The sequence below is a fragment of the Cinclus cinclus genome, chromosome 8, assembly GCF_963662255.1.
Source record: "Cinclus cinclus chromosome 8, bCinCin1.1, whole genome shotgun sequence".
Lineage (NCBI taxonomy): Eukaryota > Metazoa > Chordata > Aves > Passeriformes > Cinclidae > Cinclus > Cinclus cinclus.
Window position 1 is genome coordinate 23,412,860 of NC_085053.1, and position 22,138 is coordinate 23,434,997.

Consider the following 22,138-nt stretch of genomic DNA (forward strand, 5'->3'; position numbering starts at 1 on the left):
AGTGAAGAAATATTTTCTTGTTGAAAAACTCATTGATTCAGATTTCTTTTTCCTTTTAATTATGAAGCATGCATTACTTCCTTCTCTTTGGAACACACACAATGTTTCGATTTGATTGTTTTTCTCCTCTGGGGTACAAATAAAGAAACATTTCAAAACAGTGCATAAACAGTATGCAGCCACAACACCAACAGAAGACAAAAAACACAGAAAATGTTGTTGATTTTGTAACTTGAGTAATAATCCTGTAACATTTGCATGGTCCCTACAGAATAAAAAAGCTATACTATTCCCAGTGATCAGGTTTCACTCGCCTCTCTTTAAAGGAAGTATTGCACACATGAAGTTCTTTTCACTGGAATAAAGCAAAAGAAACCTAAGCTCAATGCAAGCAAATTGCAAAACACATGGGAGTCAAAAACTTGCAATTGCAGTCTTTATTTCGTAAGAGGAACTTCATTTTAAGTTTTGGGGTTTTTTATATTACAAACTAGGTAGCTTGCTTGGTATGAGTAATTTAAAACAAATAGCTACTTTTGGATTTTACCTTGTTGTTTTGGATTATATTTTTTCACTTTACTAAAAAAGGCCCTCATCCTTCTTAGAAAGTTAAAAGATGGCAGAAATTTCATATTAGTAGTTATTCTCAGCAGCCTTAGGGAGGCTATTAAGATTTCAAGAATATGATCGTTTACATGCCAATCGTGTTATTACACTAAAAATGCATTTTTTTTAAAAAAAGAGACATCAGTAGAAGGAAAGAATAATTGGAGGAAAGTTATGAAATGCTTACTCTTACAGAAGCTCATCACACTGGAAAGAAACAGAGCACCAAATGAAAATTTGTGCATCTTCATTTCAATGTTGCCTAAGCTCTGTCAGCTTGACTTTGCAGCAAGAAAATCCCAAGTCATGATGTGGTATCATGCTAATGTGAGCACGGGTCACCGGGCGGGCTGAGAGCTGGCAAAGCAGGCACTGCAATCTGAGCTGCTGAACAGCAGCCAACAGCAGCACGGAGCTGCCACTCCCTGCCTGCATCGGCAGCACCGGCAACACCCACATGCTTTGGTGGCTTCCCAAATTTGATGCAGCGGTGGAACAGCATGACTCTGAACCCTGAGATTCCACAGTTTGCTCTGTACAGGGACTGGGAGTGCCAGCTCTTCTGCCCTCCTCTCTCCAAGTTATCACATTCCCTGCATTATCCAATCTGTCACTCTCAAATCCCCAGTCTGATCGTGCCTGGCTCAGTTCACCTTCACCAAACCTCCAGAAATTTCAATACAGTTTAAAAATCACCCAGCTCCTTTCAAAAAGAACAAACCAAGTACACAGAGAAAGCTTCAGTACCAAACAAGCAGCCTGGCAATGTAAAAATGAATGAAAGCAGATCCTGAAAATGGGAAGTGCCAGATTATCATGAAGGTTGCAGGCAGGGCATAGAGTTCTTTGCAATCTTTTGGATTATTCATTTTAGTACCAGAGACTGAGACTGAAATACAACTGGAAAGTGACCAGTTTGCTGCTTTTCACTAATCTTCCATTTTCTTTTATCTAAGCAACTTCTTTGGACTCAATTATTGTTGTTTGTTTGTCCAAAATATCTCTATTGGTTCTAAACAGCACCAGTATTTTCAGCTTATTTATCCATTTCTTTAAATCAATTCATCTACTTGAGAAAGCTTGTATTTTTCTTCAGGAATGGGTGCCAAGAAATGACACAATATTGGAAGTAGATAACATATAATCAATATGGGGATGTATTTCCACATTTCTAATGATTTTATTGTTGTTTATGCTTGGATCACTACAAGCAGGAATTTTCACCAAGTTGACTACAGCGTTCATATTACTATCCTGAGAATTTTACAAGTAATTCCAAACCCAAGAGTATGTATGGCAAATTCATACTGTACAATTCTTTGCATACTAGTATCCAGCAATCTGCTGCACTACAAGATTTCACATAACTTCTTCTAAAAGAAAGTAAAATGGTTTGAGAATTTTGTTAGGAGAGAAAAGCATTGCCTTTAAAGAAACAGAAGTCTGATTCCCTTAAGCAGAAAGGAATATTCATTTCCCTAATGCAGTCAAACCCCATTTGATGTACTGCATTGCAATGCATGTGCTCTACCACCTGTGTTTTGAAAAAAAACCAACCCCACTCTTTTGTAAAAGAAGAGAGGTAAGGGAAAGGGTCTGCAGTGATACTATCATCTTATGGCTTCCCATTAGAATTTACAACATTTACTGATGTTAAAGGACATCTGAAAAACACATATAAAAATCTGCATCCTAGATGCAGTGAGTCATTTCCCATCTGAAAAATAAAAGATAGAGCCATGAAGTCATGGCATTTTCGCTTATTTATACAGCAGCTGCTGTTCTTCCAACACTTAGGTTGCTTGCTCTGAGAAGTTGAAATAGATTGCCCTTGGGAAATAAATTTTATGAAACTCCTATGTAAGATTTCAGGTCATTGTTATTAATTGTAAATTTACAAATATTCTTGGAGATAAATGTATATGCTTTTGGGGAAAAAAAAGAAAACCCAGCCTGCTATTGTATCAGTTAGAAAATACATGGCTATATCTGCAAGAAGAAGATTTAAGTACTTAATTCGAGAACTATTAAATTCTTCCTTCAGGTGATTTTATAGATCAATCCACTAGTGTGCGCTGTGGTATAACAAATGTTGGCCCTCCACATTTACCAAAAAAAAAAAAAAAAAACAAACCACCCCCCCCAAAAAAAACCCCTTAAGTGTGATTAAAAATGACATCAGCTTCTTTTTAATTAGCTTTTCTAGTATTTTCATTGTCTAATATTAGCAACAACTATAGGGTCTAATCTATGTTTAAAGAATAATGTTAATATTTACCAACTGAAATGCTAACTAAAATTAAATCATGCCTGAAATGCAGACTAAAAAAAAGTCATGCCTGAAACACAACAACTATCTAACTATAATCTGAAGTGAAACCTTTTTATGATATTCTAACTCTCCTATTGGAAATACTTTATAAAGCAGGCTTTATTGCACAGCTTCTTGGAGTATAAATAAAGGGATTCCATTTGCCCAAAATCACCAGTAACAATTCCTTAAAATGACCAGCTACTTATTTATGTGATTAAGGTGTCACTATCATATTGCAGTGTTCAAAGGAAAGTCATTTCATTTCAATGACTGTTTGTCCTGATAAACGAAATAAACTTCTACAGCTGTATTCTTTTTCATACTTTCAATTTTCCCTGGGACTTACAAACATTCTGCAGTTACATCAGTTTAAATTGTTTATTGATTCCAATAGATTGTATAAACACTTTGGAAATATAGCTCAGTGACCTAGAAAAAGCCAGATCAATCAGAAAACTTTTCAAGATTAATTCCAAAGATGTTGTGTTGAGTCCGATCAAGGAAACAGAACAATTTTCCCTTGTAATATGACTAAAAAGCATTTATTTTCTTTTATGAGATAAGGATTTTTTTAAGGTCACACAGACAACATCTCCTTTGATGGAAAAAAAAAAATAAGAAGAAGTCAAACAGACAGTGTAGATTTTGTGCTAAAGATTATTTTCATGTATAATTTTATCCATGAGGATGAAATACTCCATTAGAAATGCAAACAGGATACATCCACCCATGTACACTACTCCAACAGCAGCTTGCAAACTTGAGAGCAGTAATAAATAGGAATTTTTAAATGTCAGACAATCCAATCACCCACTTGCACATAGCAAAAACATTTATATCACATTTCAGCAAGAGATATTAATACATTTCACACCAGCAGAATTAATGCCAGAGCCTTGTGCAGAGTATTTGCAGTGACCCCTTCCCCCAGCACGGCACCTCCCTGCCTTGGGAACAATTCTCTGTATGCAGCCTCCACGAGAACTCATCAGCTTCAAAGACACAGTCCTCACGCTGAGCAAAACCACATACAAGGACAAATATCAGAGGACAGAAATCAACCAAGTCCTGCAGTACCAGATTCACAACTGCAGAGAACATTGCTGTAACTGGGGGGAAGAGGGAGTAAGAACACTTAAAGCTGAGTATAACCTGAAAAAAACACGATCTGCAAGAACTTACACATGGAACAGGAGAGAGTCTTACCAGAACCAAAAATATTTAAATCTGAAATAAAAAAAAAAACACCTCACATATTTCATATCTATGCAGGTATTTATTCAGCATTCACAGTAGGGAAGGACATTGCTTTACTCTCATTTTAGAGGACATGAGGTGGTAATTCAGCAGGATGGACCTGGTTGCAGTGCACACTGGTCTGTAAGGAGGCACAATAGAAAAGCTGGGCTACACTTCATGGTTTTCCTGCTCTATTTAGTCAAGGTCACAATTTCGGTTTGCTTTTTCTTAAAGTGACTGATGGCTATGATGCAGTTCTGAAGTGTTCTAGAGGCTCTGTTTCTGCACAGAAGCCTGAATTGTAATGAAGTTATACCAACACAAACCCCCTACATTCTCACAACGTTGGAAGTGGAGGAGGGTGGCTGCTTTCACAGTGGCAGGGTATTACTACAAAGCAGGAACAACCATACACAGACAGGGCCTTAAATCAGACCACAGAAGCCTAAATATTTGGAAACAGAAGCTGACAGCTTAGCTGTGTAGCAATTTGCTCTCCCTCTTCAGCAGGACATGAAAAAAAATCGTAAAATTTCTCATGCTTTCTATGCAGCTTCTCTTACTTTCAAAATTCCTGAGTATAGTTGGGCCTTGAAGCACTTGTGACACATTCAGTGCCGAGTTGTTAAATTAGTAAATGATTTTTCCCCTCTCCTTCTCATATCCAGCCCTTAAAACTGTAGCAATATACATCATGCAAAAAGTGAAACAATGGCAGACAGCTTCCGAAATTTCAGTGAAAGTCAATACTCCAGCTGAGCAGTTGCTCCCAAAAGGTTGAAGTCATTGTGGTACTAAATCATTAGTATGTCACAAATTGGCTGCACCTCCTTATGCTCTTTGCAAGATTTTCCATTACCTTCTATCTTCTATGAATTTATTAATTTATACACAAAATGGCTCTGACAGCAATCAATTTCAAATTTACTTACTGCTGCAGCAAAATAAACCAATGAAGATGATAAATAGTACAGATGTTGGTCAAAAATATGAAACAAGACTTAGGTACTGCTCCCTTTTGCAGAATGTAGTATGAAATAAATGATTTTGTAGTGCTGATTTCAGAAGTTAATATTTAAAGGATGCAAAAGAAGTAAACTTTCCCAAGAGGTGAGACTGGTAAGCCTAAAACCCTCCTACCAAAGTAATTTCCAAAGTTCAGAAATAATGACTTTTAAATGGCTAGAAACAGACAGGAAATCAAGGTGCAGCCTCTCCTTTGAGCAAGCTTTTTCCTAAGTAGTCTGCAATATTTTTCAGTGTTCTGCTTTGTAGTAGAAGTTCTCAAAACTTAAAACATACCCTCTCACAGAAACAAACCGTGTCTCAGGATGCATGCCAGTCTCTAAAATATCAGGTGAGCCACCTGTTTCTGCTTCTTGCTGTGCAATAAAAATAACCCCCAAGATCCTGGGATGATCGTTTTCAAGATCACTGAAGCCAGAAACTCTGGTAACTGGTATTTTCAAGGACTTCACATAGGATCTAGCATTTCATTAATATCTATTAGTATCTGTCATTTTATCTATCATCACCAATATCAAACTTCATGCTGCTATTTCCCTGGTACGAGAAAAATGAGAACATAAAAAGATGGCAGCAAAACAATAGAGGAGTATTACAGAAGGGCAAGTGGTCCAGACAACCTCTGTCTCACTTCAAAGAGAACTTAAGTTTCTGTTACATTTTATAACAGGTAAGATCACATAGCAGCAGCATAACCAGGAGAACATGAAAAAAGCTATCGAACTGCACTTCAATCTGGAAACAAAAGCAGAAGCATGCTATTTCCAGAGAAGGAAAAAGACTCCTTTGATCCCAAATGCACGAGAAGTAGCTTTGCCTCTCACATAACAGAAATAGTCAAATACTCCCATGATTGTTGTAGTCTCTTGAGGAAAGATTTTTTTTTTTTTGTGCCAGAACACAGCTCTGTTCAAAGGACTTCTTGACCTTATGGAATCCATCTCACTATTTCTCCTTTTCTTTCTGACAGCTACTTTGCTGCAGGTTTCAGTGCTGCAAGGAAGGCTTAGCTTACAAGTCCCCAAGAAAAACCCCATCTTCTAGGAGTGCGTGAGGATGTCTGTGCACCATGAAAGCAAGGACTGGAATCCAATTTTGCTTTCCTGAAGCAGCACTGAAAGGACAGAGTATGAATGCTCTTTCCCAAAGCACCCAGGAGGCTCCTCTCTGCACAGCCAACTGAACAACTGCCTTGGCACACTGTGGGGCACACACTATGGACAGGAACTCAAGGGTCTGCGAGTGCCAATGGTCTGCACAGGAGCTGCAATCAAACCTCACAGAATCATGGAATAGTGAGGACTAGAAGGGACTTCTGGAGGGTTGTATGGCCACATCACTCTGCTAAATGTCATCTTCCAACATCAGCAAATGCTTTCCTTAGATAATGTGCATAATGAAAAATGTAAAAAGAAAGTATGAAAAATCAGTATTTAAAACTTGTCTGTCTTGTTCAATAGTAAATCTATTTACAGTTCTGCTTCTGACTGAAATCCCAGAGGAAAGGGGAAGAGGACTGATTTGTGGTGTCTCTAGCAGGCTCAAAGAAAGGGACTGGAAACTGCCAGGGAAGATACAAAAGGGCTTGGAGGACCTTGCTTAAGACCCCAATTTCTGTCTCACTGAAAAGTACTGCAGTGGTTTAACAGCCACACAGCAGGGCTCTGGTACTACCAAGAAGGCAGACAGTCACTTCACACTACTTTTTAAAAAAGAAAGGGAAAAGGGAACTTAAGGTCGAGGTGGGAAGTCAAGTTTCATATTGACTGTCTGCTGACTAGCATTAAAAACAGTAGCCTGGATAAGCTAAGCAATTTGTCTTTGTAATTCAAAATAAGATTGAGGAAATAAACACCAAATACTTTGAGATAAGACTCCATATTCTTGCAATTACACAACACCGCTTTACTTTCAGTGCCCTGATTTCCTCTGTATTTCTATGATCTGAACAGCAGTGTTTGCATGCATTTCCAAACACTGACCTCTAAACCATGTTTGTCATTCCAAGTGTAACTCTCAGTACACAATCAGCTAAAACCATTGTTATCTCAGTAGCATGAAAGAGATCACTTTTTTTAGACTATGCCCTTTATTTCCCATTTTGATTTTTTTTTTTCTGATGACAGAAGTTAATGGTACATATTTTACATAAAGAGATGTTACAGCTCTGAAGAGATGAGAACATTTGCTTTAATAAGAAGAAAAAACATAATTTGACAAGATCAGAATTCTCTTCTGGAGAGAGGCTTATAAAGAGCAAAAGCAAGAACATTCAGAAAAGTTCAAGATTAACTGGCAGATGACTAAATTACTATGCATGTAACAGCAGCTCACAACACAGAAGACTTTCCTGCTATCAATAGAAGGCACCCCATCAGCTGAAAATAAAATGCATATATAATTTAGCCCAAATCCCTCCAAAGGGAGTCCAGCTGAAGAAAGGATAAAAAAGTTACCATGACAATATCTCTTCCCCAGATATGGGTAACTAATGCACAAACATTGTCAGAGGAGAGTCAGGAAGCAGACAAGATGACAAAGAAACCTCCTTCAAATCCCAGATACATCCTAATCTCTGTGTAACACTTCTCAAGATACACTATTACACAAAACAAGTAACAAACAAGTTTTCAAGCAGGGGAAGATGTTAAAACACCAACTTGATCTTTGTGAGTATTAAAAATTCAGTCCCCACCTGCCATCTGTCATTTTTCTTTTTAAAGAAAAATGAGTCAGTTTTTCTATTTTGGAAACAAGCATTAGGCAGTGTGTAGGCTGTAAAATGCAACCTGCAAGCATTGACTAATTTGGTACCAATGGTAACAGAGTGTGAACTGGTCACCAAAGTACATCTTCAGCACTCAGGATAGGTCATCAGTTTAATCCTTAGTTTCTCCCAATTACTCTACCTATTTGCTTACTTAGGCCTAGCCTTGCATACAGTTTTTCTGTTCCCAGAAAGCCAACCAGTAACTTGCTACTTGAATGTACAAGAGAAGCACCAAGAAAGCATTCCACTCAGCAAGAAGCAGGGAATATGCTCCTTGAAGGACTGGAGGGCTTCAGTATAAAACCATCTGTTGCTTTTTTGGCATTTCTTCTATCCCACCCTCGTAAGACACTGAAGCTGGGAAGCTGGCCCAAAATATTAACCCAGGGACTGAAATCCACTAAATTAAAGGGTATTTGAAACTGTCCCCAACCCAGTCCCACTGGAGTCAGTGGAGATAGCTAAAAAAAATAACTGAAATACAGCAATTAATATACATACAATAGCTGCAGAGGTCCACACTTCAACTCAAAAAATCAAAACCAAAATCTTAGGACATCAAAAAGAGATTGGGAAATAACACACTGAGTAGATTAAAGCTAGCCCAGGCGTGTTATCCACACCAGTCAAACATCTGAGTACAGCACAGCCACAAGTACATGCTCAAAAAATACCTGTGAGAAGTTATATGGAAAACAGTTTTCCAAGTACCTGTTGTAAAGTTTACTTGCCATTACATTTTTACATATGTGAATTTACATTCCTGAGATTCCAATAATCTCTGAAACAGTGATGATTCATTAAGTGATGATTTATTAACTCCCTGTTGCAGATGGACACTAGCAGCCCAAAACCTGGGGTGTCACCGTTTCAGAGATTTTTCACTGCCATGTCACTAGGATTGTAATCATCAAGCAGAGAGGTAATGGCAAACACAGCCAAAGGAAAAGTAAAACAACACAGCTGTTGCAGGAAGATTTTTAGTCTCTTCAGCCCTCACATCTCCAAACATGCAAACCTAACAGTCATGCAGGCACTGTTATCATCAGCTCACGTTCCTAGCTCCAGAATGTCCTGAACAAAGCCAGGGCATTACCTTTCTCTCAGAGAAGATCGATTCAGCACAGAACTCGGAGAAGTTCTTCTTGGAGAAGGCTCCTGAGCTGCTGGAGGTGCTGAATGCTCCAAAGAAGCAGCAGAATGGGACTCTCTCTTGGGTGGCTCTGGGCTCACATCCTCCATGCAAACAGCAGAACTGTCCAAGACTTTTCCACTGGGAGATTTTGCCTGAAAAAATACCCCACCAAACTAAAATTTATTACAAATATCACGAGGTACAATTTTTGTATTTTTATTTCTCAACCCGAAAGGTTAAAGGCCGTATATTTGCTCAGGATATTCATTCAGGTCTGCTGGGGAAAGAACAAGGACCCTCATTTCATACAAAAATCCATGATCTAAAATAAACCAACAAGTCTCAGTAATCTGTTGGTAACTAACACACCATCTTATGTGAAACTACAGCAACAGCCCTTTTATTAACTTTTCTGAGTGTACAGGCTTACCCTTCCCAGGAATCTCACAGATTCAGAATAATGCCTGACAGTCTGAAAAACCCATGGAATAATCCAGAGTCAGCACAATATATCAGACTCACATGGTACACTGAACTACAGTCCTTGGTAATAAAAGTTTGGAGTCTGACAAAAGTGTGCTTAAGATATGTATCAAGGTTTATCCTCATAATTCCCTTTCTTTCCTCCTCCCTATCATCAGTTTTTCCAGCCATTAGGCAATTTAGGAGGGCACACATAACTAAATGCCTAAAGCCACAATTTTTACAGTACTTCAGGAACACAGGCAAAAAAAAACTAAATGAGGATGTAAGGAATAAAACCTCCCAAACCCAAAACAACCCTGAAATTAATATTTAGATTCTTTTAATACAAAAAGAAGCTAAAATGTGAAAAAGAAAGGATGTGAAATAACACAGCAGTGCCTTCCCAGTTGTACCAGTGTCACTTTCACACACTTCCAGAATGAAGAATGCTCTCAGAATAAGTGGTAAGGCAAATGCTAATGGCTTTAAAGGCTCCTCTAAGGCCTTGCTGCAAGCCTTAATGCCAAGGAAAAGCAAAGTCTGTATATGCAGGCATAAGCATCTCTAAAGAGTGCTAGCGTTTTCTTCTGCTGATTGCATATAATCTGTCACCAGGCCTTAACTGGGCTAGGTCAGATTTAAAATGTCCTTTTTCTTGGTTCTGATACTACAGGAGATAGTTTCAAAACTACCTATGCAAGACAATCCAAGAAAGATTGGGTAGCTCAGAGCTTCTCAAAAAACCAGTATGTAAGCAAAAAACACTTCAAAGTACTCACTTCAGTTTTCTTGGGTCTGTAACTGTCAAGAGGAGAAGGATCTGGAGAAGGAAAAAAAGTCCGCGACAGAAGAAATCAAAAAGAAATTTACATTTCCTAAATTCTATGAAATTTTTTACAAAGCATCCTATCTATCCTCACAAACAAAACTAAAGCAATTATTTTTTTCTCCTCAGTGTATTTCAGGAAATCACCTTCTTTTGCTGAAAATCATGACTTCCCATGGAATGGAATAGTGTTTGCAATAATGAATCAGGGTAGGCACCATCCACAGACAGAAGTGGCACATTTTGTTACACTATCCATTGCTTAAATCAGTATCAAAACAAGTTCTGCCATTCCCAAAAATTCCCATGTACATTGTTGTACCTTACTAATCCTCTCCAAACAAGTTTCCCTGTGAGCATCTCTCACTCCTCCTAGCCCCTCTGCATTCCTTCCTTCACCACTGACTCACAGACACAAATACAAAGCCCAGGGAAACACATGGAGAAACTCTCAGGCCCATACTGGGTTAGGATTTTTCACCACTGTCAATATGCAAATCATCCCTGAAGGACTGACATTAAATCTACTTTCTTGTTCTACCGTTTTTTACTGAATAACCCTCACACTGTAACCCAGGAAAAGCAAAGAGGGACTAAACTGTACTGTCTGCATTAAGATTTCTAATCCTAGGGATCTGGTCTTTTCAGAAGTTACAGTTAAGCCTCAAGACATGGGCAGATGACCAAAAAATCCTCTGGATATTAATAGTGAGGTAGATTTTGGTCTCCTAAATACTGGCCAGAAACCACCAGCTCATTTTGTAAGTGTGCAATGGTATCAGATGATCTGATCTGTTCTATTATCCAGCTATCACAGACTGGCAAATCTGTTCCCAAAGGGGATGCGAAACCTTTAAAATCCAGCACTCAGTGCAATGACAAAGAACAAATGTAAAATAACAAGTTCATAATGATTTGCTGCATAACAAATTAAAATTAGTGAGGAAATGAAATAAAAATGAGGCAGAGCGCACACACAAACAAATACTGATGAGACTCATTAAAATCCTCATATTGTAAGATGTGCAATAAAATCAAGTTTTAGGGCGCTTTCTTAAATTTCTGGTCCCACACTTTTTATTAAACTCTCACTTACTGCTACCAAAGGATGCTGAAGCAGATATTGGAGCACATCCTAGATAATGATAAGTCACTGATCCACTACTCACAAATACTGTTGAAATAAACATTATTCGTTTTTGAAGGAACTGAGCCCCTGAACTTCAAAATAATCAATACTCCAAGCCTGATCAACACACCCACAAACCATGGTGCAGATTTTCTCCACCACCCAAGTCAACAAAAGAGGTCAAGTGAAATAGAACACTCGTCTGAGCTTTGGAATTTTTTACCCCTATTTTCATATAATGTAGAACTATATTCCAAGCTTCATGAGACAAAAAATTATTCATGGTCACCATTTGAACCAGTAATTTATTCAGCATTCTTCCTTTACCTAGGAAGAACTAACACCCTTTCCTCCATCATAGACTGATATTTTCATAATAAAAGAAAAACCAAAATAATAATAAAAAGCCCCAAATAAAACAACTTCCTGCAGCAATCAAAAGCATTAATGAGATCTACAGTAGAAAATACTGACCATGGGGTATCTTGGGCCCAGCTTCTGCTGTGCTTTCTCGCAGGGAACACCAGGGATGAAGTTTAGCACCAGGACTTGGTTGTCCAACCTGAAGCAGAAATACTGTTAAAATGCTGTTAAATTCATCGGTATCAGATGTATCGATTCCTGGTTTTCATGGTTTTGTTCATAAGACCACAACTAGTACTTTCTGAAATATTTTACTTTATTTAAATACTATTTTAGACTATTTTTGTAGCACTTGGCTCATGTGCATTATTGTGCGTAAACAGAAACAGTCCTAGAAAGGTCTAGAAATCTCAGAATATCCTGTGTTTCAAATAAAGGGAAAATACAGAGAGCTTCTCCTTCATCTGTAATGTTGGCAGTCTTTTTAAACAATTCCTAGTATCTCATATTTATTCTAAACAGCTCAGATCTCACCAAGAGAGATCTTGAATCGCTTTCTAATTAACAAGTTACATTTAATATAATTCAATTTTGATCTTCATGTAACACAAAATCTCCAGGCCAAAAGAGTTCTCAGCAGTAAAGCTGCCCTAAAAGAGAATTTTCAATCTAGAAAGGCCATGACGGTCAGGATATGCTGAATTAAGAGACAAGCTTCCTCTTTTTTTTTGTACAAACATAATCAAGCATTGAAAATCAATAATCAGTGCTAATGATACTGTAATCAAACTATGAACTTCACTTATAGATCAAAAACTGGAAGAACTGAATAAAAGGAGCTAAAAGAAAAATATTTGAGAGAAACAGTAGACTGATGAATGATTAATGACTAAACAAGGCCATTCTGGATTTCTAAAAGCTAGCTATATGTAAAATAAAACTTGGGAAAGAATTCTAAACTTTGACAGTAGATTATTAACTAATTACTACTGATACTAGGTAAAAAGATAAGGCAGGGGCAAACTATTTAACCACTAGATTATCTAACTGGTTGTGCAAGTAGTGCCCAGAACTGTAGACAAATCATAATGGCACAGAATGACAAATCATAATAGCACAGAATATGAACAATCCCATTTCTGCCCCTACAAATTCAAAGTGATTTTCTGAAACCAGATAATTGTTGCAATAAGAACAAAAGTTAATGGGGGGGGGGGGGGGGGGGGGAATGAGTATATGACCCTCCAGGTGGCTGGGACACGTAGCCCCTTCATCTTAAAAGAGTCACACACAGTTTCTTTAAATAAGGACCTAATTTCAGGACAATTTTTCCTGTATGGCAAAATGTCCTTATGTTATGTCTAAGTCAAAGTGTTTGAGATGTAGCTGTGAGGAAAGGAAGTGTTCCAAAGATCACAGGATGCCAACATTAAAAAAAAAGTTGAAAGAGAGGAAGTGTAAGTGCTCATAATGTGACTAGACACTCTTTCTTTAAAGTCTTATTCAGGAATTTTTAATACCAATATAAATTACTTCCAAGCTGAATTTATACACCTATTATCCTGTCTAGTGTGCTGGAAGAAAAGAAATGGGACCTCGGAGAATTTAACCAAGATATTCATGAAAGAATTTGATCTTTGTCTGCTACTAAAGCGGATAAAAGAAATTTTATTTTAGTTAATTTTACATTTAAATCACTCTGCGACAGACTGTTAAGGAGAGGGAAAATTATTCATCTAAACTAAGAGTTGAATGAATTTTTGGAGCACTGTTTAGCGAAAGAACAATATTTGAACTGAGCTTAAGCTGGAAGCACCTTGGAGGGAACACCAACCCGTCTGATGACAAAGGGAGGTTTGTCAGTGTCTCTCCTGAACTCGTGAGGTCCCAGGTTCAGGTGGGCCAGTCTCTGCCTGGCCTCCTCCGAGAGCTCACACATGCGGCGCCTGGTGTACGGGGACGGGGAGCGCGACTTGGAGGCGATGGTGGGCTGCTCGTAGCTCTTCAGTGCCGAGCTCTGCCTGCCCTTCTCAGCTGGACGAGGGCTTTTCTTTGGGAGCTTTGAGTGCATTTTTCCATTTAGGGTTGAGTGAAGCACCCAGTTTGTATCAGCCTGAAGTGAAGAAGAGAAATTATCTGATTTGACAGTGTGTAGGATAAAGATCGCTGAACATAATGCAAACGAGGAACTAAAAATTTTACCAGAAGGAGAGGCCACGGCAGCTGAAGTTCCCCTCACAAAGCTATAATCAAACAGCAATTTAACAAACACCCTGTTTACCATTTCCTCTGAAACCAAAGGAAGGTTAAACACCTAGTACTACATGTTAGATGTTAAGTGTGTGATACTTACTCAATTAGCTTTTGCACATAGTTAGTGGAAATTGCAAAAATTAAACTGAATTTTGTCACAAATTTACCTGAATTAGCCATACAGAGATTTGAAGCGTATTTTCATCTGTTTAAGCTTTTATTTTAAATTTCTTACCCTTTAAAACGCAAGACATAAATTAAAATAGGAGCCTATTTAATAGTTTAAATTATTTTCATTGACAGTTGCCTAAGGCTCCAAAAGAAGTGCAGCTACATTCTCTAAAATTTATATTTTCTTGGATTATGGTGAATTTACTAATTCTTTAAAGTGCAAAATTTAGTTGAGAAAACTTGTTAGAAATTCTTTTTCAAGCTGGAGCTAGTTGACATCAGCCCTAAATCTGAATGTTACATGTACTGCTTCACATCAGAGGAACCCAGAAATAAAATGTCCAGCTTGCCTTCAAACCTTTCCCTCTACACCCTGTGTGTTTGTTTTGTATTGACAGAATCTGAACTCAGAGCAGCACTGAGACCACTCCTACCAGAACTCCCACTGGTGCAGCAGATAGTGAGACATAGCATGGACCTGGCCCACACAAAGCCAGACTTAATTCCCTAAAACTAGTCTCAGCTTCATCAGAAGCAGGCAGTGCTGCTCCTGGCTTACACCAATTGTGAAACTGCACCTTCACTGCAACACAAGCAAATCTGAGCTGCCATTCATAGACACTTTTAGGAATAGTTTAAATTTTAAATCAAATTGCCCTTATTCAAGTCACCTTCACTGAAGCCACTTTTCTGACAATGATAATTTTCACAGATTTTTAATTCTTTTTCTGTGTCGATACATTTCATGTGCTAAATTTGGAAGAAACTTCTCACTGAAGTCACTAGCAATGCCACCAGCAGGTTAAAGTCACCTAAGTGTCTTTTGCACACAAGCCTTCCTGACAACCATTCCCTTTCAATGATGCTGCACCATTTTTCAATAGTACAGAAAAAAAGGGAGGATGTAAGAGTAACTTTACATGGAAGCTTGTGCCAGAAATCCAAACCAAAATTCCAGTCTGTGAGACCAGAGAAGAGTGCTACTTCACCTTTAACTTGCTGCAAAAGCAGCATTTCTAGATTAATACAGGTAATAGCCTTTGCAACAAAAATTTGCATTTCCATTACTGTCCATGGTACAGTTATGGAAAACAATTAAATTAATTTGTTTTGTTTAATAATGTACCTTCTTTAACTTCACCTAATTTTCACTGTCCTTAATTTTAAGTGTCAGTAACAAATGGTGAAAAGGCATCTTCCCATGTACAAATACACCAGGGACTGACACTTCAGCTGATCACAAAACACAGCAGCTGATAATTGTTTCAGATTCAAGGAACTCTTAGCATCTACTGTCATGCACCAAACCCACTCTTTACTCATACTTGATTAAAAATTTAATCAAGTTGTCAAGCACCCACGATACCTGCTTTAACCACAACAAAAGAATAAGGCAAGTTTGAAATGAGCAGCGCATGCAAAAATTGGAAGCAAAGCTATCAATATTAAATCTAGAAATCGCAAAAAATTAAATTGTGCTAACCTGTATGTGACTCCTTCCTAAGCTTAACAGACTGTCTGAAATAATGGAGATTGTAGAAAATCTCAATTTTGGTGCAATTCCCTAGAAGAGAGACAATAATTGAACATCAAGCTCTAACTCAAGATAAAGGGTATCAAAGAGATAAATGTCACCTAATGTAACAAACCATTCCTAATTTTCAGCCATTTCCTTTGTTAATTTCAGCCTTTAATAAAGATAATTAGAAAAGACAGAACAGCAATGGTAAATGTCAAGATGCTAACATTTGCATTTCTGACAATTCAATTACAGATGATTACACTGCTTTCGTACAACAATTAAGGTCTGACTTTTATTTTAATACTTTTTTTTGTCAAAAGTACTTCTAAAGATTTTTCATGCCATGCTATATGGCATCAATAAAAATTTCAGTCATGCTCTAGAAGTTTCATTAATGCTAACTTTGTAAACTTGTTTGAGAACAGTCTCAGCTGTGCCATTTCTTTTGTAAAAACATTTTGTTTAATCAGTCAATCACACTGAAGTAACTATTCCTTTGTAACAGTCTGACTAAGAATACTCTTCATTCTGTAATCTTCGGAATAGTCTGATTTCTGTGGATGCCTCCCTCATTCTATAACCATGTTCCATCCCCTGACAATCCCCTCCTGCCCGTGGGGCAGCCCTGGTTTGTCCCATTTGTAATCAGTGGGGTCCAGCTGGGCCTCCTGGTCAAGCACAGCACACACAGTAATGGCCAGCAGGTCCCTCTATTTTTACATGATTAGCACCTTCTGTTCCACTCACCTTTTACTGCAGCCATGGCTAGAACATAACACCTCAGAAAACCACTACCTTTCTATTCACTGAGCACTGGCCAACGCTTTCACAATTTATTGGGTGTAAAGGACAGGGATTACAACACACAAGCATTATTTCCAAAACAGCAGCATTCAAAAAGGCATAAAAGAACTAAATGCCACATATGCTATAAACAAGTGGCAATCATCTATGTGCATCCTACACAGTTCTGAAGAATCCAAGAGAGAATCAAGTGCCCCCAAAATTTCTACCCTCTCTTCTTTCAACATGGACACAATTTGCTGCCTGAGGCATCTCAGTGCACAGGCATTTGTACACATGAACACAAAAAATCACTGAGACATGAAAAGGAGCTGGGTCTGTTTGTGACTCTGTCCCACATCTGTAAGAATTAGCAGGAACTTCATGAGTGAAGTCTACTGATGAGCCAAACTATTTACTACCACCTGCCTAAACACTGATTTCCTATTAGGGAACGTGATCTGGCCCCAGGATAGATTATGTAAATCAAATGACAAAAAAGCCAAGAAAGCTCAGTCACAGCAATTAACAGAGTCCAGGATTCAATCAAGTCAAGTTATGGCACATAAAAGAGGTTTTAAGCCTGATCATCTTTAATCAACTCATTTTTATTACTAATGAATTGTTAAGTGCTATCAACAATAAAAAAGGACATGTCAGAGTTAGTAAGTCTACTATAAAACACAACAATAGAGCACCTACTGCTCTTACAGAGACAGGATTACAAAATTCTTAAGTGCATGAAACTATTGTTTCTTCAGAGAAATAGTCTATGGAGAGAGCATATGGGATGGCACTTGAATCCACAGGCATGGATATGTCAAAAACAACACACAAGCCAAAGCCATCAGAGGATTTGCTGTAGTTTCTGCAGTTCCCAAATCAGGGATTGCTGTAGGATATTCAACACAGAATTATGTAAAGACCATCATATAGTCCCAAACACATCTGTAAATGAAAAGCCAGCTGGAAAGTTTTTGGGGTCTCTTCTTCTGCTTCTGGCTTAGTGGTGTCTGCAGCCCTGAGCAGTCCTGCACCAATCATTAAACAGAAGGGACATAATATCAATTTGGTCACAGAAAAAGTATAATGGTGGTTCATATTTAGAAGAATACAAGTCTAATATGTGCTTTTGACTGTAAGGAACACAAGTACAACTCTAGTTTAAAAAAGTATATATGAATATAACAGAAGGCCTTGTACTGGCCTGTTAATAGAAGATAACATAACTAGGCAAATACTGTATGAAGGTGAGGAATGTAGATAAGAACATCTGTAAGAAATCACTACCACAGTCCAGGCATAAACATATTCTGAAAAGCAAAGGTTGCAGAGAAATACAGAAGAGCCAGCAAGAGCCTCAGCTGGGCAACACTGGACCAGGAGAGATAACTCGAGGGATTTCTTGTATGCACACTGAGTTTGTAAACCTCCTAAGACATTTAGCCAAGGACATTATCAGCTAAGTGCCAGATTTCTGGAGGAGTTCTGATCCTCTCAACTTGGGATTCCTTCCAACTGGCAGATTAGCAGTGTTAATCAGACACTGCTTGTCACTGCCTATCTGAACTCCACAACCGTAACTTTACTGTTGCTACCTTTATTTTTTAAATAAAAGACAAATTTATTGGGAATCAAAGTGCCACTGAAGCACAGCTGCCATTCAAAAATATTCAGCATCTCAGCTGGCTATAAATAACTTTTCATGTGGGAAGAACATGGCTTCAATAGTATAGGAATAATGTGAGGGTTCTCACGACCTTGTTTAACACCTTTTGATCAGCATTCACATCCAGCACTTTGTGCTGACAGACTTAACAAGAGACACTTGCCACTAAAGCTCAGGGAACACTGGGAGATGGAGGCACTTGAGACCGCATTTCCACTGGAGGTAAAAATCCTTTCGTAGTTATTCCATTTGGCAAGCAAGGAGAGGAACAAGAAGTTTCTTTTGGGAGCCTCCCCCCAATGCCATCAAACACAGCTTCTGCAATGCTCCTGAAATGGGGGTCACTATGCCAAAATCCTCTCTTAAACTGTACTTTCAAGCTGTGGAAGCAACAAAGGCTTCTGCAGTCCCTGTTCCAGGGCAGAGATGGATTTTGTTTATGCTGTTCCCAAGGACATGGAAGTATGTCTGTGTCTTACAGCCGTCAACTTTTTAAAGGTACTACAGTGCCATCATTCATCAGCTACACATCCAAATTACTCTAACCACATCTTCCCACAGCTCACCGATTATGGCACCTTCTCTTTATTAGAAAATACATAATTTTTGTTTTAAAGAACTCAGTTTGACAAAACCCATCAAACTCCTCTAGCAGTTCTGCTTCTACAAAGACTCACTATATTCTGCTCACAAAATAATTTAAAACCATTCAGCTAATAGCACTTCATTTGTTCCTACCTCCCTATTCTTTCTCAACACCAGGAAAGTACCTATCCTATGAGCAGTACGAAAGCACAACAGTCCCACCCCATCTCTTGAGCCACACCACGATGCACGGGATGAGCCATATCAAAGAGCTACTACAGCCAAAAAATAATGGTTGTTTTTGCAGGGACTGTTTAGGTTGCTGCAGAATCAGATCTTTTGTAGCACAAAATCACAACTTTAATTCATTCAAATGTAACACAGTATTAGGCACCAAATTAGCACTTCAAATTGCAAGCGTCTGGGCAGTTTCCAGGTTGCCCTTTCAGGGGAAAGATTACACCAGCTAAAAGAAACCAATGAACTTTAATCAGCATTTTCCCCCTCCCATGTGCTTTTAGTCCAACCACAACAGACAGGATAATTGAGATCTTATCCAAACATCCTGCCAATCCACCAGGACAACTTCACAATAACCTCAAAACACATCATCGCCAACCTCCTTAAAGTGCCTTCCTAATTCTGCTAACAATTAAGATTCAACAGTCAAACCTCATGAAAGGGCAATGTGAAATGAATTAATTTTCATTTAATACGTACTTGAGCCCTTATCTCCAGAAAATTAGCATTAATTCATTGCACTCATTCTGCCAATTAGCTGTTGTTCCAATATGCTAGGGAGAGGGACCAAGGAGGAGGGCTACATGGCTTCTGTTGAGAACCATGAAGTCAATATGACATCTCCTGCATCCCTTCAGCCACCAGCTGCATCATAGATTAATCTGAATGGAGACATGTCATGGTGCCACACTGCAAACCAAGTGGAAACTAACTTTTTCACATTAAATAATTTCTTGAAGCATTTTGAGAAAAGATTATACTTTCCCCAAAGTTCAACTGTGGATTTGTACATTCAACACCTTAAAATGGCAAAATCTGTCAGAAGTAATCACTTTTCATTTGAAGCAGTTCAAGGGGTTTCTTCAGTGAAGCAGACTGTGTCATAAATACAATCCACAGACATTCACTCACTGTGAAAGACGGGGACCTCTTCATTAAAATCTCACGCTCCAAACCACGGTGCCCATGGGTAAGCTTAGGGTCAGGGAACAGGAAATCTCTTGTATTTTCTTCATATGTAGCTAGAACTTTTCCCACTAAAAAGAAAATACATACTTTAATTGGAAAACAGACAAAGCCACACAGCACAGACGCCACACACAGAGCCATGTTGAAACCAGGATAAATTTTGCTTTTTATAAATTAACAGCTTGGCTCTAAAATTCCTATAGCACTAGGAAATAACCTCATCAAGTTAAATCAGCAGCAAAAATGTGCAGAATCTACTATGAAATTATGTTTCAATGTTATTGGAAAAAAAATTAAAGAAGATTGTGTTAACTGTTCTATAACAGGCACATGAAAGCTTTTCTTCAGTTAACTTTTCAGTACTTTTCTTCTTCCTTTCCCTTCCATGCCATAGAAAAAAACAGTATTTTTTTACTGGCAGCCAATCCCTTATAATAAACTACCATTCCATACTACAGAATAGTAATGTTAGCAGCAAGAAACACAAGCAACACCAAAATAATTATTTCAAGAATTTCTCAACACCCTGGCTTGCTACTTCTTAAAAAAAAATGTTTTTCTTTACAGGTAAACCCTTGAAAGTACATTGTCAAAAAATGTAACTTGTGCTATTGCAGCCATCTTGCTAGCTTATGTTGGGCTGTATCACACTTTTGTCTGAGCCCTGAAAATAAACTCCTTATTCAAGATCCTTTATCTTCCCACAAAAAGAAAAATAAATTCCCATTCACTACATTTCTTCAAGTAAACAGTCTGGTGAGTCACCTGAGAGAAGCAGTAGTTTCCTTGAAAGTACTAAGGACAGGTGACAGAGAGTGCTTTTAATACCACAGTTTCCAAATGAGTCCTTTTTAAAACTTGACTTTATTTCCAATAAAATGCAGATTTACATTATTCATGGGAACACTTGAATTTCATTAAAATAGATTTTTATAATCACACAAACCAATAACAGAAGTATGACAAATCGCTATTTATTATCTTCACACATCCCAAGAGACCTGTAATACTTATAGTGAGGATAAGAGTTTTCCCAATGGTCACCATTAAAATGGAAGGAAAAAAAGTGAAGTGTCACTCTGAGAACAAGATTATGCACTCTGAAATTTCACAGACAGACTCTCTGCAAGTGAATTGTGATGCAGATAATAATTATGCACTGGATGATTTCAGTTTATTTTCCATTTTTAAAATATTATCACTTTCATAAGCCTGGGTATGATACATTTAAATATTCAGTTATTCTTCTCTTTCAAGAATGAGATCCTCTTGATTTATTAACATTTTCTATTCAGAGGACTATTTGTTGAAGGGCTTTCTATGTTGTTTGTGTGTTGGAAAAAGTGATTATGCTGTAATGGGCAATGTCCTCCTGGAAATTCACCTGCTAAACTGTATAATTTATGAAAAGACTGATACAATACCTGGAGGAACGAGCTGTATTAGTTCAAGTACTGCTGTGTCAACTAGAAGGGAAAAAAGTTTTTTTATGAGTTAAAAAAGACCTAAAATGAAACTTCCCATAGTCAAAGCCCAAGAAAAATGGATCACTGATTTAAGCTTCACAGCACTGTACATCACTGCACTATTTCCACCACACCAATAATAGGATAGAATTAAGTACAGTTTGCCTATTTATCATAGATTAACACAATGGCATTAGCAGGGTACAAATGACAACACTAAATCTGACTTAGAACTTGCTAAGTTCTGTCTTCTGCCAGGTTTGTCCTCTCTTAAAGAAGATTATGCAAGCTTTGCCCCCTTTACAGATAATTCCCATGTGAGAGTCCATATTCCTGCAGTTTGAGTTCAGGTCAGTGTTTTCTCACCACAATTCATCATACACATGTAGCAAGACATAATTTTCTTAAAAATGGAAAGAATAATTTTACAAAAAATGGAGGTTTATCCTTCTATAATTTGAAAATTAATCAAATAAATGACCATATAAAAAGAACCCACTACCAGACAACCACTTCTGACTTTTTGCCTTTTCCTGTTCCAAAGCATGTAATACACATTTCTAGAGGCATTTTGTTAGATAATAGTAGTTACACACTTGTTTTTCAG

At 37.9% G+C, this 22,138-nt stretch overlaps 1 protein-coding gene across 1 annotated transcript in view; it reads right to left on the minus strand.

Annotated features, from left to right (window-relative positions):
- Positions 1–22,138, minus strand: part of SPATA6 (spermatogenesis associated 6) — a 36,117-nt gene that overhangs the window by 7,674 nt on the left and 6,305 nt on the right. Inside the window, exons 4-10 of the mRNA XM_062497416.1 lie at positions 21,490–21,531; positions 20,009–20,133; positions 15,781–15,861; positions 13,708–13,986; positions 11,985–12,072; positions 10,335–10,375; positions 9,052–9,242 (exon numbers count right to left, since the gene is read on the minus strand). Of these exons, the coding sequence (XP_062353400.1) occupies positions 9,052–9,242; positions 10,335–10,375; positions 11,985–12,072; positions 13,708–13,986; positions 15,781–15,861; positions 20,009–20,133; positions 21,490–21,531 (847 nt within the window). The remainder of the gene's footprint in view (positions 1–9,051; positions 9,243–10,334; positions 10,376–11,984; positions 12,073–13,707; positions 13,987–15,780; positions 15,862–20,008; positions 20,134–21,489; positions 21,532–22,138) is intronic.